This window comes from Lepidochelys kempii, chromosome 7 (genome assembly GCF_965140265.1).
Source record: "Lepidochelys kempii isolate rLepKem1 chromosome 7, rLepKem1.hap2, whole genome shotgun sequence".
NCBI classification, from domain to species: Eukaryota; Metazoa; Chordata; order Testudines; family Cheloniidae; genus Lepidochelys; species Lepidochelys kempii.
In genome coordinates this window covers 70,413,811-70,426,504 of record NC_133262.1, presented here as the reverse complement: position 1 = coordinate 70,426,504, position 12,694 = coordinate 70,413,811, and the positions used below count along the sequence as shown (strand labels likewise).

At 40.3% G+C, this 12,694-nt stretch overlaps 1 protein-coding gene across 1 annotated transcript in view; it reads right to left on the bottom strand.

Annotated features, from left to right (window-relative positions):
- NRG3 (neuregulin 3) overlaps nucleotides 1-12,448 on the bottom strand; it is a 920,908-nt gene extending 908,460 nt beyond the window's left edge. The window contains exon 1 of the mRNA XM_073353289.1: nucleotides 10,882-12,448. Coding sequence (XP_073209390.1) covers nucleotides 10,882-11,593 — 712 coding nt within the window. The 5' untranslated portion in view covers nucleotides 11,594-12,448. The remainder of the gene's footprint in view (nucleotides 1-10,881) is intronic.
- Between the last annotated feature and the right edge of the window lie 246 nt (nucleotides 12,449-12,694).

Genomic DNA, 12,694 nt, shown 5'->3' with positions numbered 1-12,694 from the left:
ATGCTATGTGGTATATCCAATTACTAAAATTTCAGTAGACACAGGCAATATTTCAGCAATTGACCAAAGAGTGCTTACATTCCATGACAGGTAGTTTAACCAGCAAACAGTCTATTAAAATGGAGAGGACATGATGATCCTAATTTGAAATAAAAATCGTGAAAGTAACAATCATTATGCCAGCATAATATTTTCTTTCTTAAACATACTGTAAATTGATCTTAAATCTCACTCGTATACTTGGCCTAAATCTAGCTATGCAAAGGACTTAAACCCTTTAGAATTCTGCAAGATGTTACAATTGCCTCATATTCATTAAAATAAATAATTTTTTTTTTAAATTGTGGTTCTTTCTATTCATTTAGAGCTAAATTATGCCATCCCTTATGAGGTGCTTTAGAGATGAGGGTACCAGTAACCCTTCTCCTCCTCAGTACCTACACAAACAAGGGGTAAAATTGAACACAGGAGAGCCAGGCAGAAGCTACATCTCTGCAACGTCGTCCCTGAGCTGTGCTAAGGATATTCTGTCAATACTCACTTCAGCATACAGTTTCCCTATCTACAAAAAAGAGTGTAATAACACTTACTGCAAGGTAAAGCGCTTTCAGATCTACAGAGAAGAAGCTCTAGGTATTTATTATTATTATTATTGTAAGAGTAAGAGGTGCTTCACAGCTATCCGCTCACCTCCGTTACCTGGGATGCATCATTCCTTTTCTACAGCATATTGATACAAGGCACGACGCTGATTCAGGCAGCGTGCCTCCATTTCATCAATACAGAAGAGACAAAGTGAGCCCTCAGATTGTAAACATATGGAACATCCTCTGTATTTTGTATGTATGTCACATGTTGTAAGTAATGACCCTCAATATGAGTCATTGGGAAGGTTTGAATCCAGGGTCTTTGCCTCCATAGCTCAGAACACTACTGTTTGAGCTACAAAGCGTAACCTCCTTACCAGGTAGCAGTAGTAGGCTAATATGTGTGGCCAGTAGAGGCAGACAACATTTCCTGTGCAAAAATTATGCCACCACACCATTTGTGTTTAACATCAGAAAACATTGTGTCAGTTCAGCATCCCTCTGATTATAATTATTTTGTAGAAAAAAAAAAGTTGGGTACCTTATAAAGGTTACACTATAGTGTTATGAACAAACAGCTGGTCTTTTAAAATTTGCTAAACCCTTTATAAAACGTATGCTGTAATAGCAATAAGCCATTCACAACAGAAACCTGGGGAAACAGCCACTCAGTGGAATAATTATAAAACCACCTCCAGCTTGAGTTAGTAGCACTGAAATTTCATCAGGATAATCCACTCAGTTAAGTTTCCTACCTATTGAACTCTGCCCTTGCAAAACCTTTATCTCCGATACTATTAAATGAAGAAAAAATTACCATAACATTTTGGTGCAGCTTATCTCCACAAGGTTCAAATAAAAATCCTGTTTCTCTACCGCAGAGTCATTCACAGATTTAAAGAGGGCATTAACTCTCCCACAGACACCCCCACACCCCTAAAATCTGTACCAAGAATACAATGTTTGAGAATGCCATTGGAAGCTATTTATTACCTGAACAGTTCAAAAGCCAACCAAGTGAATAATTTACTGCTATTTTAGCTATAATTCTAAGCCCATTTATATACTAACACATTTGATGTTTCATTTTATTTATTTATGGTTAACGTTTTGAGTGTTATCTAGTCACTTAGACCTAATAGAGATACTTGCGCTTTACAAGAGTCAGCCGTTTTAAGTACATTATAGGAAACAGCATTTCATCATTTATCATAAATTGCACATGGATTTTTTTTATTGCATGCATATATGGGAAAGAGTAAAATTTTAGTGTTGCACAATGCCAGGTAATTTTGAAGATTAGTAACAGTGTTGGATACAAACTATATGACAATTGATTTCATTAAGATTCTGATTATATTTAGAAACAGCAGTTCCAGGCTTCCTTGCATGTTTCATAAATCAGTTGCAAACCAAATAAGAAATAACCTTTGTCATTCCACTAAAACAAACCGACGAAGACACTCCAACAGAATAACTCTATCTTATGTCAATGGCTTGCGTTACAAGTTCTGACATCAGTGAGAATGATCAGATCTGGAAAAGAAGCTCTTTGTTATTAATATTAATTTAATGGGTTTGCTGTTACACAGTGCTACAGCCCCTCTATCTGGTAACAACCAGCAATCAAGTCTCAGTTCACAATGAACTAAAATCCTGAGGTTTATAACAACAATGATGTTGTGAAATAATATGAATATAGTTTAATGATATAGTTTTAACAAATACTTAAATCTGAAAATGCATCAAGGGAACGGGTCATCTTCAAAGTTTCAAAAGACATTTCATGGTTATAAAGCTTTTGGAAAGAGTCAGTATTAACATATTTCTGCCTGAAAACTCAGCAAAGAAAGATATACACTAAAAAAAATAAAATAATAATAAATGCATGCAGTAGCATCCATACACCTGGTATTTTACCATTGTAATACAGAACCAAGCTTGGATTTGAGGGTATCGGTTAAAATCAACATGCAACAAAATCCACAACTAAGATGACACTTGGTGGTCTAGAACAGGTGGTTCTCAACCAAGTATATAAGTACTCCTGTGGGTATGTAGAGGTCTTCAAAGGGGCACATCAACTCATCTAGATATTTGCCTAGTTTTAAAACAGACTACATAAAACACACTAGCAAAGTCTGTACAAACTAAAATTTCATACAATGACTGATTTATACTGCTCTATATACTATACACTGAAATTTAAGCACAATATTTATATTCCAATTGATTTATTTTGTAATTATATGGTAAAAATGAGAAAGTAAGCAATTTTTCAGTAATAGTATCCTGTGACACTTTTGTGTCAGACTCCTGAAAGTGGCACAGTAGTCTGGAAAGGTTGAGAGCCACTGGTCTAGAACTAATCAATTACATCACACAAAGATGAAAGTTTACTATAAACTATTGGGGGGGGGGAGTTTGAAGAGAAAGTCTTTTTTTCAATATAGTACTAAACAAAATAAAGACGACCTCACCAATGGAAACTGAATACTAATAACCACATTTAAGTATTGCTCACAACTGCCTAAAAACAACCAAAAGTAAGAAAACTACATTTAAAGACAAGTGTGTTTATGCAAACATTTTACTGTGTGTGTGTAACTTTGAAATATATTGCGCTGCTCACAGACGTCAAGTTAAAACACGTTTGCAGGATTGGGGGCTATATCAATCTCAGTGTTAAAGACTGCAAATTGAGGTCCTTCAGCATATTTTTGCCAGATAAGCACAAAATTTCCATAGATCATTGGCTGCATATATTTTTTCCAGATTGTGCTGCTAAGTTACAAAATGCTTCTAGGAGAGATCTGTTCAGACAAGCTTTTAAAATGTTAATTCATTTTTCTATAGACTAGGAACATCTTTTTCCACACATATCATCAAGGATCAAGTGCCAGTCTCGTGTGTTTTGTGGACCAATCATGGAGTGCAAAATACAAAGTGGGGGTGGGGTTACATCAGGCAGACAGGCAGTTTAAATTCAGTAGAGCAAAGAATCCTTAAAACTCAGTAAACTCAGAGGTAGAGAGGTGTGACTTCACCTCCATATATCCACCTATTCACCCATTTATTTAGGCTGTCATTGCAGTGTCTAGGCTCCCGAACCCTGTCTAATCTCTGCTTTAAAGTTTCAAATTTTATTTTCATGCAAAACTTTCAGTTACTCTGAAGCAAAAATCAAAATATCAACTCAGGTATTTTAAGTTTTGTGAATTGTGCTTTAGTTGGTCTGAGTTTCAATTATAATGAAATCTGAAGCCAGATAAATAGTGCTCAATTTGGGTTTCGACCAAATTTTATTTTTATTATTTATTTATTATTTTTTTATTTTTGATTGCTAATTCATAGGTGAGGTAGAGCTTGCACAAAGAGAATCAGGAGCAAAGAATCAATAAAAATTATAAAAATAGAATTTCAAATAGTCTTTGAATTATTTTATTAGCACTGTGGCTGCCAAATATCTTACGGAAAGTACACATAATACTAGATTTCTGAAGGCAGAAGACTTTCTTTTAAAAATCCTAAGCTTTGGTCAAACGTTTCCATGTTAGAATTATATAAAGTTTAACAATTTGTATTTTTAAACACAATTTGACTCCATCTGTTATGGGGGACAGACATAAGTTAGCAACTGATGGAATCCCAGGAAACAGGTAGGCACAGGGTGTAGTTGAATCTCTCTGTGCCTTTGCAGAAAAGCTGAGAACATATCTAAACATGACATGAATAAAAGCATTCTTCCCAGCCAGGCTCAGCTTAGGCTAGAAAAGCACAATACAACTCAACATTTGTCAAGCACCTTCTAGTGGGAATGATGAATAAAGACTTCTCCTTTCCATCTTCCCATCCCTTTTCTTTGAGGGCTACCCATCTCTTTTTCCTGAGAATTTATTTTCACCAAGGGAAGGAGCTTGTTGCTAAACAACAAGTACAAAAACAATTGTCCTGCCACTTGTGCTTGAACTGCTGCATTTGTTACCTTGAATTCTGTCTGTGTGTTCATTCTTTCTCATTTCTGGGTGTGAACATACTCACTGCTTTGGCAGACTTATCTGAGAACACCCTGGAAGAGACCTGTTCTTCTGAGCAAACACTCCACTCTATGGCTGGATGTTAGGAAGGAAGGAAGGAGTGAGTGGGTGGGTGGGGATGGAGAAAGAGTGTGAGAGGCTTGAGTGAATAGAATTCTGGGAAATGTAGTTCTAAACAAGGAGAGTCACCAGGGTTTTGTAAGGAAGAATTCTAAAGAATAGCCTCCCTATCAAGGGACAGGGTATGACATCTGTTACTCTCACATGACTGTTCAAAGGATCAGGTACCAGCATAATAAGAATTACATAGATTGCATTACATGAACTGTTTTGCTTGGTTTTCTACTTCCCACCTACTCACTATATGCCATTTCCTTTGTAATGAAATACTGATTTTTACACTTACCAACACATCTAAACATTTACTGTCAAACTGTGAAGGCGGGGCTTGATGTAAAATGATTTGGGCCCCCAATTGCAGCTGCAGCAAGGCCTCCCACAGATTAGCTTAGTAAGCAGGAAAGCACAGATGATTTTTATCAGCTCTATTGCAAGGACAAGCAGCACAAACAATTTCATACAATCAATGTTTTTGCAACAGTTTTCTTGCTTCACATAGACTGACCCTGAGTTCAGAACAACCCTGAAGGCCCTTTGCTGATATGTAATGGGTGTGTGTGTATATGGGTGTATGTGGTTGGGGGTAGGGTGGTGTGAGACAGATCATGTCTTAAGAGTCTATGTTCAAACTGTGGCAAAAGAAGGGTTAAGAAAAAAATGCCAGGAGGTATACAGAGTGCAGGTAGTTGTCCACATATACAGCCACTGTGCTCACTCAACAGTCTAATATTGTGTAATCAGTGAAGTCTTTCATGTGAGCGATCCATAAGAGTCTCCAAATTGTTAACAACTTCATGTAATTTCATTGACATGTTTTTTTTTATTTTCAAATAAATGGTAAGAGAAACAAACAAAATTAAACAACACAAAACTATGTAAATGTAATGTTAAATATCTCCTGAAAGCAACAAATACTAACGAATTCAGAAGTAAAGCTGAATCCAAATCATAACCATCCCTATGTTTATTGGGTATTTCAGCAGATCTTTGAACCATGGGTTACATGCTGTAAAGTCACATATGTGCTGCAACAGCTAGACACAATAAGGTCTGTAGAGACGGATTTATTTTTTGTTTGCCTTAATTTTGAATTTCTATTTTCTGTGGTTTAGGACAGACCATTATCATTACTTTAGGGTAATATTTTGTGATATGTCAATACTTTTATAACAGTATATTGTTGTCAACATATATCATATATAATCCTTGCATAGTTGCTAATAAGAAGACTTATGCTATGGGGGGAAAAAAGGAAATATTTACTTCTACCAAACATCACAGATTATATCACCCCAATGAATAGCTTTGCAGCCCCCCCTCAAAATGTCCTTCAATCTTAAAAGGCAGCATAATAATTTGAAACGTTACGGTCCCTTTCCTTCGATAATTAGGGTAACTGGTTGAAATACAGTGTACTAATCCTGAACCAAACAAATGAATCAATATTTAGTTTGACTTATGAATCTAAACAATTTCTACAGGACATAAGTCATCTGTTTTCCATTTGCATGTACTGCACAATTGTTATTGCATTCTTCCTCTATCTCGATATTTCCAACGACCTTTGTTAAAGATTTGAGTAAAAAGAAGAATTGTATAGTATAGTAGGAAATATATATAATTCGCAACCATTTAAAACTACTCCACTTGGACACAATTGCATGCTCACTATCCATTAATATAATATATGTTTAAATTATTATAAGAAAACTATTATAAACATATTCTTATGGTATTCAATGGCAAAACCAAAAAGCTTTATAATTGATTACTGTTTTATATGGATTTGTAACACCAAATGCTCTATATAGCTTCTAATTTTAAGTGTCTATTTAAGTGTAAAACTATAATTTGAGTATCATTAAAATCAAAATTTAAAGATATTTTAAAAACATTAATATGTTGGTATTTGTATATTTTTATTTAAACCTTCCACTGCAGAGTAATCAACCTCAGACACAATGACAATGTGCTAGTTCATAACTACCAGAAATGAAAATTATGTATAAATAGAAAATGAAATTAACAAGTCTTATACCACTCTCCAAGTTGATGGAAAAACAAAAAAACAAGAAGGGCTGAGAAATTGGTGAAAATCAACTTAAATTTTAATTACTCCAAATTATTAGTTGGTGGCTAAGTAATTTTTAAATTCATGATTTTTACACCACAGTCTCCTTTTATCGACTGATTGTTTCATCTGGGGGAAAACAAAAGTGTGTGTGTGTAAAAGGGGTAGAGGAAGCAACTGCCTTTCAGGCTGTAGTTTTCTTTGGTTCATCAGCTTTAAATATATTGCAAACTGGTTAATAAAGTAAGATCCTGATCCTGCAAACCCTTGTGGGCCTGCTTAACTTTACTACCATGGGTAGTCCCATTGATTTCAGGGATTACCCATGGTAATAAAGTTGAGAGCACAGGTAAGTGTTTCAAGGATCAGGTCAAGTGTTGGTAGAAGATTTCTGAGCCATGGAAAGAGCTGATCACATTTCATGAGGGTCTGGCATCTCCTACACATAGCAGGGAGAGCATTTTCACATGGAATTTCTTTGGTAAAAGCCCTCCCATGCCATATATTAAATACCACCCTTAATGTGGAAAAAAATACTTGATACATTGTGAAATGAAACCAATGGTGATGGCACTAGTTCAGGTGCCAGGCTTGTTTCTTCAACCCATGTTGTGCAAAATAAGCAGATAAAGGACATGCTTTACATAACTGAGTAAAGCAGAAAAAGTTTTATAATCCTAATTAAGACCAATGAAAATCAAAATATACTTGGGTTTCAGTCTGCACCAATTTTTTTTTTAAAAAAAGCTCTCAATTGGATTTCACAAAAGGTATTGATTAGGAGTTCTGTATCATCTCTCTTCTTGGCTATAATGCATTATAGGAGCCAGGGCTGCCTGACCTGAGCTTCTTGGTGTATAGATACAGGAGGAAGCACCATGTCATTGCATAGCTGAATCCATGCATGAAGAATTTCAAGTACAACATCTCAACATATAAATAATAAGATTTCTGAAGGACCCAGAACACCAAGCAAAAGGCATATTGAAAAAAAAATCAGGGCATGATACTTTAAACATGAAACCAATGTTTAATAAAAATGAAGCCTTATGGATGTTTCAGTTAGGAGGTCAGTTCCTCTTATCCACAAGCTAGATGCTCATTCTAGATTAATGACTGATTTTTATTTTGAACACCGAATTGAGTGTGGTTTTTGTGAACTGATAAGCAACTAGCTTTTGCTTGGTCATAACCTGGAGGAATTTCATCACGAACTTTCAAAACAGCAAATAGATAACTTGTCTGCGAGCAAAACCGAACCAAGAATGATTTTCATGCTGCACATCCACAAAAACAGAGAGACTTCCTGATATCTTTGCAGATGAACATCCCCCAGCCCCCACCCCAAAGATCTTTTTTACAACACTTACACTAAATGGACATAAATCCAGCTTTCTGAACAAATACATCCAGACTTGCCTTCTGTTTTCCAAAGTCATATTCTAAGCCCAGTGTTATCACATCTTGAAATGATTTAATAAAATGCAACACAAAACAATCTGGATAAAGCTCTTTTTGTAAACTGTGAAATGCTAAATGATCTATGACCCCTGACTACACATGTGCCTTTCCAAGGCAGAGGATCAAACAAGGGTCTGCACTTGTCTTGAAAGCCAGGGCACCAGCCTTGTCATATCAGATTTGTATTCACATGATACAACAAGACCCATGACTTTCATTTTAATAGCAGCTGAGGCAATGGGCAGAGAAAGAACAGGCAGCTCAACCTGGAAACTGAAGCTGAATTTTTTTTAAAAAAAGAGTCAGAGTTCCTTTTCTCACAAGACCTGTTAATCACAATCAAAGCAAGTGGAAGATGCAGATATTGGGTCATAGGGTCACATGCTGTCAGTAGTTCATGAAAGAGAGATTACATTTCCTTCTCCCCAGTTCATATTGCAACCTCAGAGAAAGCTTATATGAAGCTGAGGGCTTAAAAAATATCCACATGCCCTATAAATTCAAATCCTTTTTTATGTAATCTATTTAATCTTCTGTTAATTATAATATCTGCTATCAATGCAAGTAAACAGGGTCAATTTCTGATGGATTTGCACTTCTTCCATTTCATCCTGCAAGGGAGTGGTATTTAATAAGGGGAAACACCCTGGTCTATCTAGTATTAGCAATCTAAGGGAACAAATATTGCTTATCAATCTGTGTGAGTGTTCAGAGAGCTCAAGATTTTGTTGTTGATTTTTTGTCTTGGTTTGGACTGGTCCTGCCAGCTGATCATGATTTATTAATAAGGCTTGTGTCCGCTTTAGTGCATAGTAGGGAGGCAGTATGGAGGGACGGAAATTACAGTGGATTTCTCTTTAAAGACCCAAAAAGATGGGACTGAGAGCTGGAAATGGATTACAAGATGGCATGGTAACACTTAAATATTGGCAGAATCCCTTCCAACAAGCCCTGAGCCAACGTGCAGCATTTCAACCCCACAGAAGTCAATGCAGTTTGAAAAGCCATATATAGCTTTGTTGCCTTATACAAGGTTTGAACACAGGCGCATGGGAAGAAAATCTGACACCCTTGGGAGAAACGGAAAAGAAAAAAAAACCTGTATATTTCAGATACAGCTCTATACGCAGAAATGAGAAACAGAGTGACAGACCTAGAGCTCTTCCACAAAAGGTTTTCCTGGTTGTAACCTCCAACTTCCTTTTGCCAGGTGCACCTTTAAGGGAAGGTTCTCTCTCGCCTACCTTGATCAAAGGCTGGAGAAGCGAGTTATTGCCTTGTTTGCCATTCTGATTTAGTGGCAGCTGTGTTCGCACCCCCGGGTTCAGATTTCCCGTTCTTCTGCCTGGTTCGCCAATGCACGGCATCAGTTTGCTGTGCATATGGACTCTTTATCCCGGGGCTTATCAGCAAATAGATGTAATGGGGGAAAAAAGTTTAAATGACTAACTAACCAAATCCTCCAGCGGAACAACCTCAGATTAGCATGCAAAAAGGGGAGCCACGGGCTATAAAAGCGATTCAGCTGATAACATTCAATTGAATTGACTTGCCTAGCAGAAGCCACTAATGGGGGACACACAGCGCCTCGTTTCCTAGACTGTAGCCAAGAAAACACACAAGACTCTAATACAGTATAATTAATCGTTTTACTAAACGGCCCTGCCCAGAAGTTCCGCTGGCAGAGATTGCAGTTCGTCCTAGATAACCTTCACAGGCAGCGGGGAGAGGTCCCTGATCCAAATTAATTTTCAAATTAAACCAGAATCCTTCGTTTTGCGATCTGGCTGGTGGGAAGAGTCAGCCACCAAACATCATTCAGGGAAATTAAACACCCCCCCCCCCCCTTTCTAACAGCTAGTCATTGATGGCAGTAATCTGCCGAGGTGGCGGATGGCAAAGAGATGAAACTGGATCATATTTGAGCGTTTATGCATATTCATGGGGCGGGCTCATGTCCTTTTCGGAGAGCGCTGGCTAAGGGTCTTTTCAACAGCCAGGCACCAAGGAAAGGGAGATTGCTTTGGAGCCCATTTTATATTTAAAGACTTTTTTTTTAACGACCACCTGAAAGGCTAAAGGAAACTCACTCATTGTCGCCCACACCTTAGCACACCCTATGCGAGGAGCGCCAAACATCGGTCTACCAGTTTCACTTCATCTCAGCAGCCACAGAATCAGTGCCACCGCCTTTCTCCAGATCCACTACCAAATTTTGGATCATCATTTATCCCTCCTGACCACTGATTTCTCAACGGCCCTTCCTGGACCAAGCTGTGTGGAAAGAGGCTCTGCTGCTTTTCTATACAATATAGCGAGATATCTCCACCTCAAATGACTGCTACCGTGTGAACATCCAACACACAAACAGGGAACTTGCCTGGGTGCGGGGAAGAGAGGCAGAAACTTAATCTAAGAGCTTTCCAGCATTTCTGCAGTGCCGGTAATTGCACGCTAACCCTTGTCTGCCGACGATACTAGACATTAGCATCCAAACTAGGAATACCACCAGCTTGGCTCTTGAAGCCATGCAAAGGCTAAACCAGGTGTAGGGGAGCGGTGAAAAGGGGGTGCCCAAAGGCAAGGCAGCTTTCGCTTTACTTACGGAATTTGGGGCTAGGGCTAGTTTCTGGTGTGGTGGTGGTGGACTCCTGGAAGGGAGATAAGGTCCAGGATGGAGCAGAGTCGTGGACATAGATTTTATAGGAGGAGGTAGCGTATGCCGCAGTGGGCCAGATGGGCACTGGCTGAGTACTGGGGGTCCCGGGCAGCGGACGGGAGGTCAGGATGGTGGTGCTGAAGGGGACCGTGGTGGAGAGGCTGGTAGGGGGGGCAGCTGTATGGCGCACAGTGGTGGATCTGGGGCTCGCCCGGATGGGGACCCGGGTCCCCGGGAAGCGGGTGGGTGCCCGGGTCATGGTGGTTAAGCGGGTGCTTATCCGGTTGGGTGTCCTTGACGTGGTGGTGGTGGTGGTGGTCTCCATGCTCTTCGGCGGGGTGGTGGGCTTGGAGAGGAAGAAGGGGTCCTGCCCAATCCCTTTGGAATCCATCAGCTCCGTGGGGACATAATCCTTGACGGAGCCCACCACGATCCACTTGAGCAGCATGAGGCTTAGCCCCAAACCGATGAAGCCGATGAAAAGAGGCACCACACACAGCCACGTCTGCTGCCGGTTCCAGACGATGCAGTCACTACATCGCAGCTCCCTGGGGGGGTCGGGAGCCCCATCCCCGTCCGGGCCCCCGGGCGCCGCCGCCGCCCCGTCCTCAGCAGCAGCAGCACCAGGTGGGGAGGCGCAGGCTGCCCCTTCACTCATCCTAGGCGCCTTTCACACCCCCAGAGGGAAAGACAAGGCATCAGGGAGAAGCGGCCGCTGGGGAAAGCGGCATGCGGACGGACAGGTGAGAGAGAAAGGGAGGGGAAAGCGATCGGTCCCCCAGTCTGTCAGTCAGTCAGTCAGGGGACATGTCTCCAGCCCCAGAAACCTCCCGCGGCTCCTCACGCAACCTCCTCCAGCAGCTGCTGAATCAGCTAAACCGCCAGGCTCGCTCCAGCCTTGAGCAGCAGCAGTCGGAGCATCCTGCTCGCTTGTATTCCCCACTTCCTTTCTTCTTCAGATCCCCCTTTGTTTTTAAGAAGTCACAAGAATCAGCGTCCTGAATTTTTTTATGCCAAGCATCCGGATCCAGCAACGACGGGCCACATTCCTACACACTGGCAGCTCGCCTCTTTCTGGGTCGGGTTAGGATCCCCCCCGCCCTCCCCTTTTGCTCCTTCTTATCCACAGATCAGATGCACCAGCATTCCTCGGCTGCTTCTCTGAGAGGCGACGGAGCAGCAAAATGCACCTGTTATTCAGCAGCCCTGCAGCCAACCCTTGGACAGCACTTTAGGAGAGAGACCAATCCGAAGGCAGAGCGGAGGGAAAGGAGACCGAGCTTCCTCGCTCGCTCTTTCTCCTCCAAGCAGCAGATCAGCTGCACTTAAGTCCAAGCTGCAATCAAAGTCGGGCAAGGATTTAAAAAACAAAATAGTCATTAAAATAATCTAAAACGCCAGCAAAAAATATATCAGAAAACACACAGAGAGAGAAAGAGAGAGCGCTGGATCGATAGACAGAACCAACAACCACACACGCACGCACACACCAGGCGGCTCCTGCCAAGCTTGCAGCTTCAGTTCGATTGTGTATTCCTGTTGCAGTGCAAAAGAGGCAGGCTGGCACTCAGAAAGTAAAGCACCTCCCACCACAGCCTAATGGTGGTTTCTTAATGCGCACAAGATAAATAAATGATCCAGGCAACCTCCCCCCCTCCCCCTCCGGGAGGTGTATGGCAAGCTAGGTTTTTTTTGGGTTGTGTGTTTTTTTTTTTTTTTGGTTTGTTTTCCCAATCAGATCCTGAAACTATCTTGCGTG